We start from the raw sequence: 23,004 nt of genomic DNA, 5'->3' as shown, positions 1-23,004 counted from the left end.
TCCCCCGCCTTGAACCGCCCGGACTCAGACTGGTCGCTGAGTGTAGAGGGGGCGGCCGTGAGGCGCCAGACTTGCCAGCTGCTGCGGGATGCCACGTGAGGGGCGGAGACCCTGCGGGGAAGTGATTAAAAGCCGAACGGAGCCCGAGGGGGCCGCTGCGGGGAAGGTCTTCTTAGGGCCGCCTTGCCCCGCCCCAGTCCGGCCGCGGCGCGGTTTCGGGCGGCTGCTTGGAGGGCTGGGGTGTCCAGGGCATGAGCGGGGTGTGGGAGACCGGGGAGCCTCGGTGCCAGGCGGCGCTCGCGGTCCTGGCCTCGCTGTGCCGGGCTCGGCCGCCCCCTCTCGGGCTGGACGTGGAGACTTGTCGGAGCTTCGAGCTAGAGCCCCCAGAGCGGAGTCCGAGCGCTGCCGACGCAGGTAACAGAAAAGCCGAGGCCCCCCTCCCTTCCCGGATTCTCGCCCTGGCTGTCCCCGCTCCCCAAAGCCCCAACCCCGGGAACCCCGGAACCTAGATGGAGAACTCCGGCTCAGTATTCTGGATTCGGATCCAGCCTCGGCCAGTGCCCTGGCCCATCGCCTGCAGGGCAAGCAGAGAGACGTGAAGGGGACCCGGGAGGGAGAGAATCCCACTGCCCCCCCACCTGTGTGACTTTGCGGGGCCCCCGCGGAAAGCCAGGCTCCTGGGACGCGGCGCCCCAAAGGGCCTCAGTTTCCCTCCTGTCTCTCTGCTCGCTCTGCGGGCGATCTGCCAGTGGAAGGGTCTATGGAGCGAGCAGGAGACCAGGAACATCCCGGCTGAGGAAGTAACTCGTCTCTTCGGGGGTGTCGACGTCCCTGGGTGCGTCTGTCGGTCTGTCCGTCAGTTTATCTGTTCTCTCGGGGAACGCGGTCCGAGCCCCCTGGGTCTCTCCGGGAGAAACTTGGATCTGCGGCTGGCACGAGGTCTTTGTGTCCGGCTGTCTCCGGCTGCGAGTGGCTTTCTGCGTCTCCGCTGGGGGGCGGGGGGCGGGGTGGGGGAGGGTGTCTCAGCACCCTCCCCCCTACCCACCGCCCCTATAACTTGCTTCCTCGGCCTCTGTCTGACTCACTCGGACTCGGGGCCGGTGCGCGACTGAGCCGGTGCCTCTTGCCGACTTTGCCAAGCGGGCGCCTCCTGCCCGAACGGTGCGGACCCTGCGCCGGACGCAGTCCCAGGCGGCCGCCGAGCCCAGGCGGGAGCCCGCGCCGGTCGAGCTCGCCGGAGCCGGTGAGTCCGGAGCCCGAGCCCCGCGGGGCCCGGGCCCGGCGCACAGCTGCGGCTTCTCCCGGGAGTCGCGACAGCGGGAATGGCGTGTCGCGCCCTGGCGCCCGGAGCCGCGGGTGGGTAGGCAGCTTGGCGGCCGGCCGGCGGCGGGTATTTACCTGCCTCACTGGCGCCGCGCGGCCGCGCTCGCCGCTGCAGCCGGGCTTCTTTGTCCTGATCCCGACGTCTGGAGGGTCCTGGGCGGAAGGGAGTACCGGGTCGCGTTCCTTCTGCGCGGGGAGAGGCTGGGAGCAGTGCGAAGCCTCGAGAGAATGCGGAGTGGGGGTGGGGAGATCCTGCAGGGACCAAGGCGCCGGGGTTCCTTTGGCTCCGCAGACTGCACCCCTCCTTGTACCCTGATCCTGACCCCAGTGGCACTGGGCCTAGAGGTACGCTGGGGTCGCCCCGGGGCTGCGCACCACCTGCGCGGGAAAGCGAGGAGGGGGCCTCGAGAGGCGGGAATTTCGTCTCCACGCGCTTCTCCTGGGACCGGAAGCCGCGGTTCTTGGAGGAGGTACAGGTGGGGTAAGCTCCCCAGAGGCCGCAGGTTCCAGGGCCCTGTTTTCACTTGAGGTTAGAGGTCGGAGATACAGATAGGTCCTAGGTTAGGAACAGTGCCGCTGGGGGATGGGGGAGAGAGAAGAGGGTAGTGGGCCAGGAGAGGCTTGTGTGCGTGGAGCTGTGTCCAGCCTCGGGGCGCGTGGAGCCCACCTCGGCCCTGTGTGGGTTGTAGGGGGGCGCTGCTCCCTCTCTCTCTCTCTCTCCCCGGCCCTGGCAATGTTTAATCAGTGGATCGTTTACTGCAGCAGAAGGGACTGAGGTTACAGAAGAACTTTTAGAGGGTGGTACAGTGATGGAGGTTGAAGAGGTTGATTCTTCTTGAGGAATCTCTGAGCAAATTAGGCCCAGCAAGTATTATCAGACTTTGGTTCTCCGTGCCCTCACCATCTACACCACCCAGCTCCCTATATCCAACAGACACACAATTTTCCCCAAGTCAGGGTGTCTCTTCCTTCCTGCCTCCCCAGCTCCTTCCATCCTTTCTTCCAGTGATCCATCTCCAGTGGGGCCCTTAATGCTGGTTCTGACCCCTCCGATCCTAAAGGGGCTAATTCAAGGTGAGAACACACCTGTCGAGTTCCGTCGAGTATGGAGGCTGTTTCTCCTGTCTGTTTAGGGCAGAAATGCTAAGAATGGGCGGGGGGGCAGCTGGCATATGTGTGTAGCACATCCTGATACAGGGAGGCACTGGTGTTCTGACTCCAGAGGGACACCCCATAGTCTGGAATGTCAGGTACCTGGATGGCCAGGCTGCGGGTGAGAGAAGGCTGAGGGGTGAGAGCAAGCAGGCCCAGATGAATCAGTATGCCTTTCCTGCAGGCTGCTTCAGAAAGCGAGGTTGAGTTGTCAGCCTTGGGGAACTTTAACTTTGGCTGCTGAATCACAAGCCTCAGTAAGCCCTGGGGCCAAGCTGGGGCGGGGGAGGGCTGAAAGGGATGGGGAAGGCCGAAGGAGACCCTTGATCATAGCAGAAGAAAGAAAACGGTTGAGTGTGGCTTTGGGATCTTGGGGGTTTAGGGGAGCACGGGGTCTGGGGAGATGCTGTGGTATTCGGGACCAGGGCCCACAGGTATCACACCTCCCAGCCTACTCCCTGCATCCCAGAGCCACTGTCTGGGTCCAGATTCTCCAGTCAGAGAAATGCTGCATCTTTTCATTTGCAGTTTCATGAAAAATGCAAGTGACAAGAGCATGCCCAGTTCCCTTTACTATTGTATGTTTTCCCCTGCCTTCCTCCTTCTCTAAGTCTCTAGCTCATGGGATTTCTAGTAACACCCTGAGATTCAACAACTGAGATTCAGACTCTGCTATCATTTACTGGGACACTCCTATATGCCAAGGTCTGTGCTAGGAATTGCACAGGAAATCTCAATCAGACCCTGACTGAAACATCTCTACACAAACTGTCCAAGCTGAAAGCAAGTCCCATCTTTTTTTTTTATAAAAAAAAATCTCAAGGTAAAGGGTCTGCTCTCCTTCTTAATATCCACCCCCACACCCCCACCCCAGGGGAAACTGGCAGGCAGTTCTTCACCTTTCTTTATGTCATTTGCCTCATGGAGGTGAATAAACTTTTTCCATGAGTCAAGTTGCAGAGAGTTAAGTGTGGGTAGCCTGGGTTCTGGTTGTATGGTTCTCAAGGTAGTGAGCAGAAGTAGAGTTGTTCCAGAAAATGCAGGAATCTGTTGAGAGAGCCTGAGCTGCCCTGCCCCTCCCAGACTGGTAGGCAGGAATGGTTATTCTCTGGCTTACCTATGGCCATGAGATGTATGTGATGTTTGTTCACTTTTCTAATGACTATGGAGATGTTCTGTGATTCAGCCACCTGGCTTTAAAGTTGGCCTTTTGCAGCACAGGTATTTTTCCTGCTTGTGATGCCAAATTAAATGCACAGCATTTCATCAAAATACAAAAGTCCTGTTTCTATAACTGAGTGAGTCACTCCCTCACTCCTTGATGGAAGGAAAGAATTCTGCAGATTTTGCCTTCTTTGGGGAAAGGTGCAATGTGCAATCCTTTAGAACCTATGGTGATGCTGTTCGGACACTATGGTGTGTCTTGGGCTTTACAATTCTAGAACCAGGGTCCAGTATCTAGGGGTTGTAGAGCCCTTGGATTTACAGTTCTAGAAGTTCTCTTCTCTCTGTGTGGAAACTTCAAGAGTGGGGATGGTAGATCCAGAATGCTCCATCCCTCCAAGCTCTGTACAAAAGATGTGTTCTCTTCTAACTGTCCTAATGTTACTCTGTCCTCCCTGTCCAGAGTTGGGATATGATGTATGACTGAAAATAAGGAGGACTAAGACTGAGGCATGTGCATCAGGCCAGGTTTCCTTGGTCTCTGTAGGGCTGTCTGGAGCGGGGCGCAGCAGGCTCAGAGAAAGTCCTGACCCAGCTAAGTGGCACCCCTGCTGGTCCAACTTAGGAAAAGAAGCCTCTAAAAATGGAAGGACTCAGCCACACTTGAACTGAAAGCAGAGGGGCTGAAAGTAGAAGTGAGCAGGGCATCCAGCCCTGGATGCTCCAGGTGTATGACACTTCCTCATCCCTCCCTTCTCTCTGTGCGGGGCGCTGAACTGTTTTTCTCGCTCCACGAGGACCCAGGCAGACCTCTCTTCTCACTAGTTGCAGGTATAAACAGGGAGAGGGGAGTAGAGGGAAAAGAATGAAGCTTTCTGTCTGCCTCTCCCCGCATCACCCCAGGCTTGATTGCCCCATTCAGAGGGGATACATGCCCTGACCAATCAGGCAGAAAGGCACAGTCACCATCTGCCAAAATAATACTAATAATTGCTAAATTAACGCCAATGCTCTGTTAGCTCTAACACTCCACATTAGTCTCCGATTTATCCCTGAATCCCCTACTGATGGTGGAAACAGGCTGCCAGTCATAAAACTTGGTGCGGCCGTAATTAACCCAACATTGTCTCTCCTCATCACAGCTTTTCCAAGAGCATTAATTCCTTCTCTGTCTGGACTCTGCTAATTATGCCCATTGGTAGTTCGGCCTGGATCTCGGAAAGGAAGCAAAGGCTTTCTGCTCCCCCTCCCCCAACCCTAAATTTTAATTATACTACGTTCTCCTAATAAATGTACAAGCCACAGCAGAGATTATTATTAATGGAGAACGTCTGTGAACCTCAGAACAGAATAGCCCCTGTTGCCCCAACACATACACACACACTCAGGTATTTCTCAGGTACATCTCTGAATGGGACTTTTCCAGGGGCCATTGGTTATTTGCCTGGTGGCTGTAGTGTCTGCATCTTCCAGGGAAGGAGAAAGAAATGGAGGATGAGGAGGCTGGTCATAATCCTAGTCCCCGGGGCTCTGCCCGGGTTCAGAGGGTCAGGCCAAAAAGTAGATTATGCTCCCCACCCTCTCCTGATTATAGTGAAGAAATACCTCTCTAGCTTCTCTGCCCAGGCTTCTCCTCTGTAGTTCTTCAGCTCAGCCTTCAGTCCCCTCAAGGGCCTGGCTCAAGAACCTGGGCTTTGGCATCAGAAAGTCCAGGTTCAAATACCAGCTCTTCCACTTAACTGAGGTACACTTGAACAAGTTATTTTGTTAACATCTCTAAACTTAGTTAATTTATCTTTGAGAGGTGAATTTCTTAGGGAGGATGTGAAGGTTAAATGAGATCACTGAGGGCCACAGTGCTTACCATGTAGAAATAAATAACAAATAATATTACTAGTATTAGTAGTAATGTTTCTGCCCAGAGTCTTTTCCCTTTCCAGACTACCTGCTGCTCCTTCCAGGCTTTGGGCCCTCTGAGTTTCTCGCTGATTGGTCTCTGGGTTGTGCTGGTCTATCTCTCCATCTGTGTCTGAATGGCAGCTCCTTGGCCAAGGCAGCTCCTGCTCTGCAGAGCCTGGCATTGCCCGTTTCCGAGGGTCCATCAGCAGCCCCAGACCCTGAAGCCAGCCTTCTCCAGCTTTGAGGGGAGCAGGGAAAATTGTCCTTTCTTTTCACTTCCTCTCCCCAGTTTATCTTTTCAATTACAATCTGTTAGCGAGAATGTCTGTTACTATTACAAAATGGATCTTCCTGACATGGAGGCCCATTAGAAAAATGGGAACAATAGCAAGAGATGAGGACTGCTGATAAATCCTAACACTGGGTGGAGAGAAGAGGAGGGGGCCCCGGGGCACCAGGGCTCTGTCTCTGGAGAAAGAAGTGTCACTGGGGTGATAAGAAAGCCCTGGGTTGCTAATTAATAGCTTACCATTTTCCAGAAAGAGAGGGAGGCCATGAGCCATCACCCCTGTCAGACAATCTCACTTAAGGTGACAAGCAGGTTCTGCCTTGATGGCATTCAGGGGACCTTAACTTCCTAGGAAAGAAGGAGCCTGAGGTCTCTCAGGTGCTTTGCCCTCTGGTCCTGTGTCTCCTTCCCTGCCTCAGATGGCCAAGCTTTGGGTCCATCCTGTACCCAGTAAACTATTATCCTCCACCAGACAAACAAACAAACAAACAGACAAACACAAACAAAACAAAACAGGAAGAAGTAGTAGCAGCTTACTTTTGGGAGCATTCACCATGTATTGGGCACTGTGCTCAAAGCCTTAGTTTATTTAATATTCACAGTGATTCTGTGAAGTACGGATAATTAGAATCCCCATTAAATAAAAGAGGAGACCAATGTTTGGAGAAGTTAAGTAACTTGCTCAAGGTCACACAATTAGAAATGTGGGTGGGTGTGCTCTGTGGTCATTCTGGCACTGGTGCTCAGCTGAGATGTCTGCCTGGTGTCTGAGCACCCAGTGATGCCCACTTCCCCAGCCCAGGCTAGAAGCCACATGCCCTGCACAGCGCCAGGTCACTGGGTGTGTTTCTAAAGCCAAATTCCATAGCTATTTGCTCTCCCAGAGGCTGCTGGGTGACTGGCCAATAGGGTTTCCCAAACCAGGTACCCATGGAATACCGGTCTCCTCTGATACCTCAATGAAGATGTTTCGCACCTAATACTGAGTAATGGACTTCTTTCCCCCAATTTCCAAGAAAACTTTGCAAAAGCATAGCATGTTCTCGGTTGAACATTTTTCTTCCATGAATTTCTTCTCATTCCTTTGGAGCTTGCTCCTGTTCACCAGCTGGCTGGTGACAGTAACGACAAAACAACTGAACAAGTAGCCAGCAAATGAGTGTTGACAGAAAAACTTGGAGATGTGACATCTTTGATATATTATGTATTATGTCTTGAGATACAGAGACACCTAGCTATATATGAAATAGTTATATTATTTCTACTAGTAGGGTGGTTCCTAGTTTGTAATGATAAAGTTAAAGCTATCTCTGTTTATTAGTGTTCATGGTTTGCACGTGTTCTGCCCACTAAACAAATTTCAGAACTAGGAGATGTCCAAAATCATATTGGGCAGAGCTAGATAATTCTAATAAAAATAGCAAATATTTATTATAAGGCTTACTACATTCTAGGCACTGTCCTTAGCACTTTTGATGCACTTGATCTCGTTTAAATCTCACAATGACCCTATGAGGTAGATACTATTACTGTACCCACTTTACAGATGAGGAAACAGAGGCTGGGAGAGATTAAAAACAGTAGAGATGGACATTGAATGAGCCCAGTCTGACTTTAGAGCAGCGCTTCTTTCTATCCAGGCTGAAGGGGAAATAAAGAAGGAAAAAGACAGGGAGGAAGAATACAAATAGAAACTCTTAGGAAGTCCTTTCTCTTTTTCAGTGCTGTGCTAAGGACTTTCTCCCTTCCTGGAGGCTTACCTCTATCTTGCCACAAAGACAGTGCATGGTATAAATATGAAGAGCACTGGGTCAGGACTCAAAAGGTGACTGAATTGCCTGTCAAAATTCTATCTGCCTCATAAGGTTGAGGTTCAAACAAGACATGAGTGGGAAGAAGGCTTTGAAGGCTGCTATGTACCTGTGATTTATTAGAGGGCAACACATCCTGGTGGGTTGGCCCCAGCAGGCCTAGGGTAGGACGGCACATGTCTTAGATCATCTGGGCCTTTGGACAGCCCTTGGGCCATTATGTACCTTCAGCCAGGCTATATGGGCTGGCTGAGTTCAAGGCCACGTGTGGTGATTTTAAAGGGGCTAAATCTTATACAATCATACCCATCCTGGCCTAATTCTGGTCTTACCAGCCTTGCTCACCACCTTGTTCCCCTGTGTGGGTGTACCCACTCAGCATCAGGACCTAATTCTCCTTGCATTGCCTGCCTGTGAGATATCCCAGAAGAAGATTCTCCAGGCAGAGGAAGGGCCTCCTGGTCTTACATAACCAGTATTGAGCGCTGGGTGCCAATTACCAATAATCCATACCTCTGCCTTCCCTAATCACAGCTCCGAGGGAATAACAGCCAGGGCGGGGGTCACGTGGAGACGCATTCAAAATAGCAACCACACCGAGGAAAAATTGATTCTTCCACCTCTCTTTTCATTTATGAATTCAGTTTTTTTGTCAGGCTGAACATTTAAATGCACTCTCCACTCTCTGGATTTCCCCCATTCTCCCCCTTTCTCATTAAAATTCTAATTATTACCAGAGCAAGCAAGATGTATGATCAAAGGAAAGCAAAACCCTAGAAATACCTTTTGTTTTAAGGTGACCCATATTGCAGAGACTGTACCTGGAATAGCTGTAACAGAGAACAGATGTGGAGGGCCCAGAGATGGCCAGATACTTAGAATAAGGACACCCATATCTGTGGTAGCATTCCTGGTGAACCCCAAGGGGATCCAGGCCTAAAAAACAGTCTTCAAACCATTTAGATCATGAACTCATAACAGCAAAAATTATTTTGATTTAATACCTCCGATATGTGTTTTTTGTTCCCACGTTCTATACACACGTACAGAGGGGGTATTGTAGAGCTGAACTGTCTGGGTTGTATCTCAGTCCAAACACTTACCAGCTGTGTGACCCTGGGCAATCTATTTAACCCTCTGTGCCTCAGTTTCCTCATCTGCAAAGTGAGGATAATAATCTTTACCTATTTCACTGGAGAGTATTAAATGAGTGAATACATAAAAAGCACTCGGTACCTTGGACATAGTAATGTTCAATAACTTGACTAAATCCAACAATAAAATGGCATCATTCCTATTACTGTTAACCTGTATATTACAATTTTGATTTCTTTTTTTTTTTTTGCGGTACGCGGGCCTCTCACCGCTGTGGCCTCTCCCATTGCGAAGCACAGCCTCCGGATGCTCAGGCTCAGCGGCCATGGCTCACAGGCCCAGCCGCTCCGCGGCATGTGGGATCTTCACCGACCGGGGCATGAACCCGTGTCCCCTGCATCGGCAGGCGGACTCTCAACCACTGCGCCACCAGGGAAGCCCTGATTTTTTATTTTTAAGATAATAAATAAATATTAAGCAATCTGATATTTTTTCTCTTGTGCTCCCAGGATGCATGCACACCATAATTGCAGATCTTCAGTCTAGAAGTTAAATAGGAATCGGTTTTTCTGTTCCCTGGCAGTCTCTGGTGGACTAACCTCAGTTCCTATATTGGGGAAAGACTCCACTGTCTCCATGCAGGGACCTGGGGGCTGGAGTAGGTTGCTAAGGACTTGAGGATCCTGTGCTCTCATTCCTTATTCCTGAAGGTGGTAGCTGGTCAAGGCCAGTACCCTACAACCAGGGAGCTGGGAGACAGTGCTAACTCCCCAGAGAGGGTGGCTGATGTTCTGGCCTCCTTCTCAGGTGCCTTTGGATGGGGGACAGCTTTCGCAGGGGCCCATGTGCCGTGAGAGTACTCTTGATCCCCCAAGGAGGAACTGGGCATCTCTATACTCCCAGTCTAGCTTAGCACCTGGAACATGGCAAGTGCTCAGTAAATGTTGGTTGAGAGATAACGACAGCTGACTCATTCATTCATGCTTTCTCATGTGTCAGTTTCTATGCTGAGCCCTGAGTCAGACAAATATAAAAAACACAGGGCTATAGTAGCCTATAGTTTAATCAGGGACAAACAGTCTGGGACAGTGGAATGAGCCCCAGGCTGGGCAGTGGACATCTGGACCCTGGTCCAGGCTCTGTGTCTGACCTGTGACCCCAGGCAAGTCCCTTCTCTGGACCACTGTTCCCATCTGCAAAAGCACAGCCTCACTTGTAGGGTCATTTCTCATCTTAAATCCCAAGATTCTTAAGGCATGGGGACAGGATAATCCACAGACTACAAACTCACAGGCCTGCAGGGGCCAGGCAGGTAACAGGGAGAGCAGCTGGTGAGCACGCAGCCTTCCGAAAGGCATCGCCAGTTCCCACCATGCGGGAGCATAGGTCCAGTTAGCAAGTCCTCAGGCCTTTTCCAGAAAAGCCAGAAATCTGGTGTGATGATGACGATAGTGATGATGGAATTGCTCAATGTTTCAATCATCATGTAAGCCAAACAAGCCTCCTCTGCTGGCTTGTCTACAAGTGACCTATGTGCAAACCCATCATTGGTTCAAGGCCTCTGACATCTCAGAGTAAGAAGAGGCCTTGGGCTCAAAGGTTCATTCCTAAAGGTGGGGTGGGAAGCCTGCTTAATAATTTCTCCCAGAGGGAGGCATCCTTCACAGCTCTCCTGGGGTACTGGGCACCCTACTGGGGGCAGAGGTGGGCTGGGTGTGGGACAGTGAATGCCTGCCTCTGAACGAATCACGACATTCAAAGATACCAGTTTTAGGGGGCTTCCCTGGTGGCGCAGTGGTTGAGAGTCCGCCTGCCGATGCAGGGGACATGGGTTCGTGCCCCAGTCCGGGAGGATCCCACATGCCGCCGAGCGGCTGGGCCCATGAGCCATGGCCGCTGAGCCTGCGCGTCCGGAGCCTGTGCTCCGCAACGGGAGAGGCCGCAAGAGTGAGAGGCCCGCGTACCAAAAAAAAAATAATAATAATAATACCAGTTTTACAGCAAAGCTCTCACATAGCCACAGGAATGGGGGGAAAGGACAGCTATCGGAATCATCTGTATTTAGCTTTGAAGTCAACTGTGTGGATCAGACTCCAACTTAATACAAGTATTTATTGAGCCTACTATGTGCAGAGTTCCAGGAGGACAGCAGAAGCATTAGACCTAATGCCCCGCCTCGAGGAGATTATGCCCGATCTCATTCACTTCAAGTCAACCTACTAACTATATATTAGCTCCTGCTGTGGACTTGGCAGGCACGGGGTAAGGGAAGGGAATGAGGTAGCCCAGACTGGGGTCCCCTAGGCCTCACAGCCTGTGGAGGAAGAGAGCTGTCTGCAAAACCGACCCTGCTGTAAATCTGGCCAGAGTAACAGCTCTAATAGAAATTCAAGCAGCATCCAAATGTGAATGCTTCACGAATTTGCACATTTGCCTAGGCTGCTGTTTAAATTACGTTCCCTTCCCCATACACATGCCCATGGGGAGGGGAGGCAACCCAGGTGCTCCCCAAGCTGGCGGTGGGGGGAGGGGCAAAGCTGGAGAAATCAGACCGAGGTGAACCCGAGGCTGCAGATATTTTACAAGGTGGATATGGAGCATCAACCCTACAACCATCCCTCCTCTACCTGGGCAGCCTTCTCATGACCACTCTTTTCTCTTCTTCCGTCTCTGTCCCTTCTGTGCGGCCCCTCTTTGAACACCCTTCCCTGCTTCTCCCCTCCTGTGTCTGTCCCTGTCGCTCCCTGCCTGGCTGAGGGCAGGCACCTCTGTCAGCCTCCTCACAGTGGTAGTTATTGTGTGTGGCGTGGCCCTGGTGGCAGTTTTTCTCTTTCTCTTTTGGAAGCTGTGCTGGATGCCCTGGAGGACCAAAGAGGCCTCCAGCCCCTCCTCTGCTAACCCCTCCCCGGAGGCCCTCCAGAGCCCCAGCTCCAGAGGCAACATGGCGGACAAGCTGAAAGACCCCAACACCCTGGGCTTCCTAGAGGCAGCAGTGAAGATCAGCCACACGTCCCCAGATATCCCTGCCGAGGTGCAGAGGTCGGTCAAAGAGCACATCATGCGTCACACACGGCTGCAGCGACAGACCACAGAGCCAGCGTCATCCACCAGGTGAGGGGTGGACCCCTCCCTTCCCTACCTCCACATTCCTGGATCCAATACATTAATGAGATTCCAGCCTGTGAGGATCAGAGACCAGAAATAATCATGTGCATATTCTGATTGGAGAATATGTCAGATGATGTGCTTCTTGGTGGGTGATCAACTCGGAGGTGGGCGCCAGGAGAGACTTCAGGAGAGGGGAACCTTTGAGGTGGGGTGCTGTGCAGGTGGTAAGCCCTGGGATGTGTGTGGGTGCGAGATGTTGACTTATCTGGAGGGAAGGAAAGACTTCAGGCTGAGGGAAGAGAATATGCAAAGGCGCAGAGGCATAAGAGTTCATGATGTGTCTATGTCAATACAGCCTCCTAGATGGAGGCTGCAGTGTGTGGGAGATAAAGCAAGAGATTCCTAACATTTTGAGAATGAGGATAGCTTTTGACAGCATTCCCCGTATGACAGCAATTGTATACATGGCATTCTTTAACTGAAAAAACAAAATGACAACAAAAAGCAAGCACCACATAATGACAAAAACCTACTCCAAATTCAGAAGCACTTTTAAATGATGTGGTACATGCAGGTATAAGGCATTGTATTTATTAAAAACGTGGGGCTTGGGCTTCCTTGGTGGCGCAGTGGTTGAGAGTCCGCCTGCCGATGCAGGAGACACGGGTTCGTGCCCCAGTCCGGGAAGATCCCACATGCCGCGGAGCGGCTGGGCCCATGAGCCATGGCCGCTGAGCCTGCGCGTCTGGAGCCTGTGTTCCGCAACGGGAGAGGCCACAACAGTGAGAGGCCCGCATATCGCAAAAAAAAAAAAAAAAAAAAAAAAGAGGAAAAAAAAACTTGGGGCTCTTGTGGAGTCCAGGCCCCCAGGGGACCAGCCAAAGGAAAGCAGGCCTGGTCTTCAGCTTGAAAGCCAGAAATGATGAAAGTGCTGGGTCACGTTTACAGAGTTTGTTGTTTGACCTCAGGCAAGTTGCTCACCTTTCCTGAGCCTCACTTTTCCCAACTGTAAAATAGGGCTAATGACTCTCATAAGGGTATCCCTGAGGAACCAGTGAAAGAATCCGTGTGCTAATAAGAGCTTAGTATATACCTGGCCCTGTTCTAAGCACTTTATTGTATTTATTCATTTCACCCCCACAGCAATCCTATGCAATTGCTACTTTTATTATTCTCAGTTTATAACACAGAGAGGTTAAATAACTTGCCCCAGGTCATACAGCTAGAAAGTGGCAGAGCCAAAATTAACCTATGCAGTCTGACTCCAAAGCACAATAAATGTTAACCATGGTGGTGGGGATGGTAGTGGTGGTGATGAAGGAATGCCACGTGGAGGGTGGGAAAGGATGGTCCTTCTCAGCCAGGGAGCTTATGGTTTAATGGGGGAACCAGAGTCATGCCTACCAGGAAAGAAACCTAGAAAGCAGGTAGCAGAAAAGCAGGAAAAATAATAATGATCACAATGGCTAACACTTACTGAAGCTTGTTATGCACCAGGCTCCATTCCAACTACTTTTCATATATTAAGTCATGCACACCAAGTGTGTGCAGAGGGAAAGGGGGTCAACTGGCAGGAGGAAAAGGGGGCCTCACAAGGGGTAGGATGAGCCAGGGCCCCGAGCCATGCCTGCCTGCATTCCGCCACTCCTTCCCCCACCTCACTCTCTCACCCCCTCCTGCCCTGTGCCAGGCACACGTCCTTCAAGCGCCACCTGCCACGGCAGATGCATGTCTCCAGCGTGGACTATGGCAATGAGCTGCCCCCGGCGGCGGAGCAGCCCACCAGCATTGGCCGCATCAAGCCCGAGCTCTATAAGCAGAAGTCAGTGGAGGGGGACGATGCCAAAACCGAGGCCAAGACCTGCGGGAAGATCAACTTCAGCCTGCGCTACGACTACGAGAATGAGACCTTGATCGTGCGCATCCTGAAGGCCTTCGACCTCCCCGCCAAGGACTTTTGTGGCAGCTCTGACCCTTACGTCAAGATCTACCTCTTGCCTGATCGCAAATGCAAGCTGCAGACACGGGTGCACCGCAAGACCCTGAACCCCACCTTCGATGAGAACTTTCACTTCCCTGTGCCCTATGAGGAGCTGGCTGACCGCAAGCTGCATCTCAGTGTCTTCGACTTTGACCGCTTCTCCCGCCATGACATGATCGGGGAGGTCATCCTGGACAACCTCTTTGAGGCCTCTGACCTGTCCCAGGAGACCTCCATCTGGAAGGACATCCAGTACGCAACCAGTGTGAGTACCGCCCTGCTCCCTGGGCTTCTGGAGGATTTGCAGTTCTGGATTTGACTGGGATGTGTCCCGCATCCTCCTCACCCCTAGAGACAAAGGGGCCTCTGCCCTTCAGGGTACGAAGGGGACTCTGACTAATAGCCCAGCCCACTCTGGGGAAGTCCTTGCCCTGGGGCTCACGTTGGTGGGGGGCAGGGAGCAGAGCCCCCATGTGGGTGGGAAGGGAAGGGAACATATCTATGGCTTCAGATCGCATGTTCTGAAGTGGTTCTCTCTACCTGCCAGGCCTCAGGTCTACCACCTATAAAATAATATACGTCTTTAATCATGGGTAAGGATCGGGCCAGGCCCACAGACTACTGACTCAGACAGCAGTGTGAGTGAAGGGCATTGGTGTGTACTGGAAGCCCGGCACAAGCAATCAAGAACAGGCTGTATTAATTGGGATAAACCAGGTTATGCCATAGCCACAAACGATCCTAGGATTTGGTAGCTCAAAGCGGCCTAAGTTTAGTTCTCGTTCATGTTACATGTGCTTTGCAGCTTGGCCATTCTTCCTTGTTACTTAGGGATCCAAGCCAACAGAGGCTCCGTTTTGACCTGTGCCCCTATAGTTACCACCTGAGGAGGAAGAAGATGTGGCAAATCATGTGTTAGTTCTTAAAGCCTCCATGCAGAAGTGGCACATGTCACTTTCACTCATATTTCATTAGCCAAAGCAAGACACATGCAACTCCTACTATCAAAGGGGCTGCGGGCAAAGCAATCCTACCACGTGTCCAGAAGGGGGACTGGGAGTACTTAACGACCAGCACTAGTGACTACCGTGCAGCAGAGCCCCTGCTCTTAGGCCCTGCCTGCCTGGGCCAGTCCGGGAGTTGGAGCGGGGCAGGGCTTGAAGGGAGACCTGGCTAATCCACACATGGGGGGAAGGTGGCTGTTCATGATCAACTGGAATTAACCATGACGGTGTCAAGGAGCTGGGGCTCAAGTTGGATTTTAAGAGGGAGGACAGGTTTGACACAGAGAGTTAAGAGGGCATCTCCAGAGCCCTTTGGTCCAGTGTAGACAGTGTTCTCCAGTCCCCTGGGTGGCTGTTGAGGAAGCTGTGTAATTGCATCCCACAGATGTGTCTGTGCCTCTCTCTAAGCCCAGCCAGGCAGCTGAGAGCCCTGCAGGGGTGTGGCCACCAAACACCAATGGCCTTGTGTCTGGTGTCTTGAACGCTAACTGATTGAGTGTCTCCTGGGATATTTCTTGCACTATTTCCCTGAGTGCAGACCCTCCCTTTGGACAATCAGTACTCAATATCTATGGGCTGAACTTGTAAGGAGAGAGGCTGGGAGAATCAGCCCCACTCTGGTGGGAAAAGGATAAGAATCGATTTGTTCAAAGAGAGAAAGCTTGATGGGCTCCGTTTCTGCTCCAGAGAAGGTCTCTGGGACAGCCCATTCTCCTAGCTGCTGCTGACTTTGACCAGCCCAGTCTGATGTCTACTTTTGCTTTCCCGAAATGTCATCCGCAAGAACAGCACAAGCAGCGGGGCCGGCAGACAGGGCGGGCAGACGGGGCGGGCTGGAACAGCAGCTGTGTGCCAGCCTGAAGCCCAAGAGCTCCACTTTATAAATCACTCCGAAGTTTACATCTGGTGCAGCTCTTCCCTTGTGGTCTCGTAAGGCAGCAGCTTCATTATCGTGACTATACAGGTAGAGAAAAGTGGCTCAGTCCCCCCCCATACTGAGGCTGAGACCCAAGTGCTCAGAGAGAGGTAGGTGTGAGGGCCAGGGGCTGTGGGAAGCAGGGCTCAACACAGCCCTCTGAAGAGCCTCCCTTCTCCTCTCCAGAGACCTCCCTTTCCTGTAACTTGAGCTCCAGGCACGATGGAAGCCCTAGTCCTGGAGCATGCGGTCTGTGCCCAAGGATGCTCCTCACCTGAATGCTAACTTCCTACATCCTAGAATTCCGTGGCTGTCCCCGCACTCGTCCCACACCCCTTCCTCAGCCCAGCTTCAGAAAAAGGCAGATCGTCCAAAAGGAGCTGGACAAATCATTGCCATCCTCATCATCCTCAGTCAGTACCACTCTAGCCCTCCTCCATCTCCTCCTAAGCAGGACTGTGCCAGGAACTGGGGAGCAAGGGGGGCTGGGATAGAAGACAGCCTTTTTGACCCACAGAACTTTAATGCAGTAGCTAGTGATACAAAGTAGCAAATACTGAGAGGCTGTAAGATCTGAGAGTTAGGACAGCCAGGGAAGGTTTCCTGGGTGGGGAAGGAGAATTCAGGTGGGTAGGGAGGGACTGGTATATATAACTTGATAAGCGAAAAGGAAGGGGGAGCATCCTAGTCAAAAGCAGGAAGAGTCTGGGCCCAGGAGTTTCTGAAGCAGAAGTTCGGGTGACTTGCTCACACTCCCTGTCTTGCTCGCAGTTTGTCTGCACTGAATGTTCTGCCTGGTGAGGCCCCTGGGGCCCTCCCATCCACAGCCCCTCCAGCAGGCCAGCTCTCAGGGGTGGACTCTTTATCCTGGGGGGTGAGGAATCAGACAATGGAAAGGAAAAGGAAATAAAAGCCTGGTGCTTTTACCTGTGCTTACTCTAAAATTGTAATTATTTTGAGGCTAGAGAGGCCCAAGCCCTAGTAACGGGAAATGATTGAGCACTCAGTGTACATGAAAGCCTGCAGCCAGCATCGCGGGGCGCGGTGCACATGAGCACAGCCGGCTCCCATCTTTCCTGCATGCCAGATTCCTGCCAGATTTCATTCCTAGAGCTGCATTTTGGCCCCCAGCTCCTCCGGCCTGCAGGCTGGTCGCTGAACACGTCCAGCATTTCTGCCTCTTGCCTTTGCTCCCAAGGTTTCCTCTGGCAGACAGGCTTTTCCCCCACCTCTCTGTGTGGCCCAAACCAATCCACCTTTCAAAGCTTCCCTGAAGTCCTTCCGCTCTCACAGCAATCACTCCTCTGGATTTATTTTCTGGGTCCCTCATTTATACACTGAGTCATATTCTGCCTTGCAGAGTCCCCAGTGGCTCAGGAATAGCTTGTGTCCCACATTTGACTGTCTCTTGTATTTTCCCTCAGGGCTGAGCATGTCATTTTATGCAAACGTAAGAACTCAGCACATTCTTGTTGAATGACCGATGGCTTAGTGAATTCAAACAAAACTACGTATTGGTGCACAAGGAAAGGATATTAAAGAAGCAATGGAATTTGGGTGCAGTTAACCTGGGAAGGCTTCCTGGAGGAGAAAGTCAAGTAGTATTTTGAAAGTGAGTAGAGCCAGGCATGGTGGGGAGAGATCTGGGCTGTGCATTCCTGCAGAGAGATGGTTCGGGTAGATGGTTTATGTCTGGAGTAGCAAAGAGATTAACCAGCCTGGACTGAAGTGGAGGGTCAGGGACCCATAGTCTGGACTGAAGTGGAGGGTCAGTGACCAATAGTCTGGGTAGAAGGAGAGGCCCTGTGAGAAGTGGGCTCGGGAGGCTGCTCTGATGTCACAGGAGTCCATGAATGCTGTCCCCCTGGTGCTCCTCACACTTGTATGGGAGAATCAGGTGCAGCCCTGGCAGGTGGAACCAGGCAGGTTCCTTGTTTTGGCCCCTGCCCCAGTGCCCAAGGTGGTCTGAAGCAGCAAAGCCTGGAGCATTTGCGCTGTTTTCTTACAACCACTGAACATGGAGCTTCAAAGCTAGTGAAGGGGAGGCGTTCATCTGGGGAGGCTAGCCCTTTGTTAGTTGCAAATCTTAAGCCCAAGGGCCACTACCCTCAGCATCCCCAGGTTGTTCTGGATGAAAGCCTAGGCTGTAACGGGGCTAACATACACCCCACCAGAGGGTGAGAAACAGGCAAACAAGCTGTGCTAAGACAGAGGTCTCTGCTGTTCCCTGGAATCAAGAAGCTCAGGCATGGGCAGGTCTGCCACTGAGGCTCCCACCTCTTGCCTGGCTTGACTAAGGTCCTCTGGTGGTCTCCTGGGCATTCCCCGTGGTTTGTCATTTTCTTTCCACACAGAACTTCGATTGGCTGAAATCATTCTGTTCTTCCCTTCCCCCCTCTCTAGCCCCCAGTCTCATTATTTCTATATGAAGCTGTAGATTTATCATTAAAATAGAGCCGCCATCACCAGGGTTTGCTAACATCTCTGTAATCTTGTAATTATTGCTACAGAGGCCTCAGACCCCAGTGCACACAAGTATTCCTGTTGCCATTCCAGCTCCTTCATGGAGGCTGTAATTGGGGCCATAAATATGTGTTGTGCTTGGTGACATTAATGGACTCGGCCAACTTCCTGCCTTACCAGGTCCCCGCCATGTCAGAATGAGTGTGTGTGTGTGTGCGTGTGTGTGTATGTATGTGTGTGTGCAGGTATGTGTGTGTCTTGGGGGTGATGGAGTGCTCTGTATAATTCCAGGGAGCCTGGACTCGGAGTCTGCAGGGAGGAGGGGGGGCCTTATGTGGTAGAACAGTCTCTTTTCTAGCCTGGGGACGAGCAGAGCTGTGTACAAAGAGCTCAGGCTTTGATACCAGACAAACCTGTGTTGCATTCTAGCTTCTGCACTTTCTAGCTTTGAGACCTTGGGGACATTGTCTAAACCATGCCTCAGTTTCTACATCAGTAAAATGGGGAGAATGATGGTACATACCTCATAGCAGTATTCTATGTAGTAAATTAAATAAAATGCACAAGACGCCTAGGGCAGCACTGTCACCTAGCAGCCTCCTGAGCCCCATTCTTACAGTGCCTTTCCTTCTAACTCGGCCTGTGGGTCACTATTTGTACCACTCCCAGGCCTGATCCCCCACTTTTTTCCAGATCACCTATTCCGACAGGTTGTTGGTTGTTATTATTCCTGTTTTACTTATTTCTCTCTTTTACTTCTTGTCCTATCATGTGTTCTCTGTGTGACCTTGGAAAAGTGATTTGCCCTCTCTGAGCTGTGGTTTCCTCAGAAACTCCTTTCCAAGTTGTGAGATTCTGAGATTCTCAGCTTCCCCTATAGAGAAGTGGTTGGCTCTCTTGCTTTCAGAGCAGGGATACCCAGTCCCTGGAAGTATGGTCTCCCTAGTAGAGGCCTAAACCCCAGGCTGATAGGCCACAGGGCAGAATTTCCAGACACACCCTCCTCCTTTCAATGTCAGTAAGAATCAGTCCTCTCTTTAAGCCCCTTGGAAATGTCCTCCATGGAGTTCCTGCCACAAGCAAGTCCCCACCAGCAAGCTTCCTTCCTCCTTTTCCCATGAGGCCCAGTCCTGCAAACAGGCTCAGCTCCCTCCCCACCTTTCAAGCCCCCCATTTACTGGTTATTAATATGCAGGTTATTATTTGAGCTCCTACTGGGAGCCAAGAGCACAACCAACTTTATCCCATTTCATCCTCACCATAAGCCTTATTATTGTGCCCTGTATGTAAGTAAAGAAACGAAGGTTCCAGGTTAAGTGACATGCAGTGTCACCCAGACAGAAGGTGGTAGAGAGCCAACACTCAAGTCCAGGTCTTCAACAGAGCCCACATCCTTGCATGGCTAGAGGGGAGTGAGTGTGATTACATTGCTCCTTGGACAGAAGATAGACCCTGAAACTGTGCATCTCGTCAGGGGACCCAGAAGAGTGACTGGTTTGATTTTCTCTTTGTGGCCTGGATCATTCCTCTCGTTTCAGGGGGCAGCTTTTGTGCTAACACTTGGATTCCGTTACCATCTCCCCAGTGTTCTCCTGTGGCACTGAGTTTGACATTCATTCCTCTTTCATTCAGCAAACATGTATTGAGTGTCAGCTATGTGCTGTCAGTTTGATCACTGAGCATGTGTTGGATACAGAAGCTGGACTGGGCTGTGGAAAGGATGGCAAAGAAAAAGCCCCACCTCTGACCAAGCTACTGGGAAGTGTGGAGCATGCCCAGTGACCCCAAACCCCTCAATCCCCTTGCACACAGGGCACACACTTGGGGACAGAGCAATTCAGGATGCTCACAACCAAATCATGCAAGCTGCTGCACTGCAAGCCATGTGCAGAAGTGTTGAGGAGAGATGGAGAAAAGAAATCAGAGTCAGATGAGACTGGTCTGGGAAAGCTTCTAGAAAAGGAAAGTTTTAGGCCAGGCTTTGATGGCAGTGAAGGAGAAGAGTGTTGAAAGAGGGAGGGTCAGAGGGAGGGGAGTGTGTTTCTCTCTTTTCTTTGGATTGGGGGAAGGATCTAGAAAGAACTTCTCTCGAATACAATGGGTTTCTTTTCTTTCTGCAGTAACTACTTGTGGTGTAATTACCATGTACCAGGCGCCAGGCTAGCACAGGGGATACAATAACTTCAACTCAGTCCAGTCCTCAAAGCCTCACAGTCTTATGGGGAGTCAGGAGAGCACCTCCACCATCCCAGGGGACACACAGGTCCCAGCATGCTGATGGAAGGCTGGCCTCCTGGAATGAAATTGCCTTCCTTGCCAGAAAAGAGTTAGTTGCATTCTTTTCTCACACCCACATACTCAAGTCCAGTGTGATCCAAGGGTAGCTTACAAAAGGCCTTTTCAAGTAGAGCCAAAGAGTCGGCACAATTGATTCACTGTGACTCAGTCAGTCACCTGGGATGAAGCCTCCCAGATGCTCATTGACCAGCAGCTTGATGCAAAGTACCCACCTTGGATCTTAGGCTCCCAGTTCTATCCTGGCTAGGAGAGGGGCAGGAGAAAGAGGGAAGCATAATGAACCTTCATCCACTCAACATGTCTTCAGTGATCTCTTAAAGAACTTATTTGGGTCCAAGAACACTGGGTATTGAAGGACAAATATAGTCCTTGCTTTTAAGGAGCTTACAGTTGAGTGGAGCTTTCGGAGCAAGTAAAAATGTAATCCAAAGAACAATTATTTAAGTTGCATGAAATGGGAGAAGGGGAAAATAAAGGTGATTGCTGAAGCTGGGAGAGTAAGGGAGTGGAATGGGAGATGCAGATGGCAGAAGGAGAATTTGAGAACAAGAACTGAGTTTGGGGAACACCCACAGTCAAGAAGAAGAAGGACAGGGGCCAGAAAAGGGTACCAAGCCAGGGGAGTTCCAAGAGAAAAGAAGAGAACTGAGGAAGGCAAAGGAGGGATAGTTCGGGAACTAGGCAACTAGCAGTGATGTGTTCCAGCATCTGTGGGGTACCAAGCACCATCTTAGACCCTGGGGACGCAGTGGTAAATGAAGCTTACAGTCGTGTGAGGGAGACAATGAGTATGTGAGATAAATAGTGTGGCTGAGAGTGGTAAGTGGCCTGGAGAAAATAAAGCCAGGAAACGGCGGGGTGGGAGGGGGGTGTATTGGGGTTGGGAGTGTGGCTGGAGGAGAGGATTGCAGGGTAAAACAGGGTAGATGGGGAGACATCCCCAAGAGGAGGCCATCTGAGTAGGCCTGAAAGACAAGAGGGAGAGAGCCATGCATATACCTGGAAGAAGAGAGGTCCAGGTGAGAGAATGGTAAATGCAAAGACACTGAGGCGGGAGGACGCCTGGCTTGTTCAAAGAACCATAAGGGTCCAGTGTGGCTGAAGCAGAAATGGGACTGGGGAGAAGAGAGAATAAAGGATGAAGTGAGAGAGGTAAAGGGGCAGGAAAGGTTCATGGAGTTCCACAGTCAAAAGTTTAAAAGCATCACTATAGTTGATGGGTTGGGAATAGACTCTACAACAAGGGCAAAGACAGGGAAATCTGCTGGGAGGCTATTGCCATGAAAAAGAGACAATGGTGGCTTGGACAAGGATGGGGGGTAGAAATGTAAGATGTGCTTGATTCTGGATGCATTTTGAAAGTAGAACTAGCAGTATTTGCTGACAGATTGGGTGCAGGTCTAGGGTGTAGGGAAAGAAAAATCAAGGTTGTCAGCCTGAGTAACAACTCAGGAGGGAGTCGCCATTGACTGAGTTGGGGAATGCTGGAGGAAGAACCCATATGGGGAGGAAGGTCAAGGGCTCGGGTTTGAACATGTTGTAGTTGAGATACCGTTGGGACATCCAACTGGAGATGTTGGATAGAAACTTGGATACAGAGTGTGGAATCCAGGGATTTCCCTGGTGGTCCAGTGGTTAAGAATCTGCACTTCCACTGCAGAGGGCACGGGTTTGATCATCCCTGGTCAGGGAACTAAGATCCCGTATGCTGCGTGGCCAAAAAAAAGAGTGTAGAGTCCAAAAGAGAAGCCTTGGCTAACCAACTGAATTTAGGGGATGTCAGCATATAGATGGTGTTAAAAGCCATGAGACTAGTTGAGATCCCAAATTTAGAGAAAAGACCTAAGACTGAGCTTTGGGACACTCTAATGTTTAGATGTGGGGACCACGAGGAAGTAAAAGAGACTGATAACCCCCAGCCAGTGAAATAGGAGGGAAAACAGGAAAGTGCAGTGTCCTAGGATAAAAGGACAGTGTGTTCAGGATGAGAGAGGGAAGGATCAAGTGTATCGGATGCTGCAACGGATCAAGTAAGACGCAGACTGAGACGTGACCATTTTGTTCAGCATTAGCCTTGCCAAGAGCTGTTTGGTGGAGCCCCATTGGAGATGAGGTCATTTGCGGAAGATTGGGACATGGGTTGTATCATTTTAGGGGAACTCTTTTTTTATCATTTATGTATCATTTAGGGAAACAAGATTTCAAGGCCTGGGAAGGCTGTTTTTGCAGTGTGCCAGCAGGCTAGCTCCATGTATGGGCCATACTTGGGGAAAAGGTGGGGTGGGGATGGGGGGAAGTGGGTGAGCAGCCCGAGTCACGCAGAGCAGATCAGGCCAAGACAGCACGTTGCATCAGGAATTTGCAGCAAGGCTAGGTATCCCTAGAATTCTGCCTTGAATTCCCGAGTGTCTGGACTCTTGCAAGCAGAACCAAGCCAGGATAGAAGCAGAGAGAGAGAACCTTCTAAAAGAGATCAGATCAGGGTCACATGGAAGCCCCAG

At 51.2% G+C, this 23,004-nt stretch overlaps 1 protein-coding gene across 1 annotated transcript in view; it reads left to right on the top strand.

Annotated features, from left to right (window-relative positions):
• Positions 1–201: 201 nt before the first annotated feature.
• SYT6 (synaptotagmin 6) overlaps positions 202–23,004 on the top strand; it is a 58,901-nt gene continuing 36,098 nt past the window's right edge. Inside the window, exons 1-3 of the mRNA XM_082615083.1 lie at positions 202–414; positions 11,496–11,844; positions 13,532–14,087. Of these exons, the coding sequence (XP_082471209.1) occupies positions 252–414; positions 11,496–11,844; positions 13,532–14,087 (1,068 nt within the window). The 5' untranslated portion in view covers positions 202–251. The remainder of the gene's footprint in view (positions 415–11,495; positions 11,845–13,531; positions 14,088–23,004) is intronic.

The sequence above is a fragment of the Mesoplodon mirus genome (assembly GCF_964341445.2).
Source record: "Mesoplodon mirus genome assembly, chromosome: 3".
NCBI classification, from domain to species: Eukaryota; Metazoa; Chordata; class Mammalia; order Artiodactyla; family Ziphiidae; genus Mesoplodon; species Mesoplodon mirus.
Note: the sequence above shows the minus strand (reverse complement) of the source record. Positions and strands in the feature narration are given on the sequence as shown.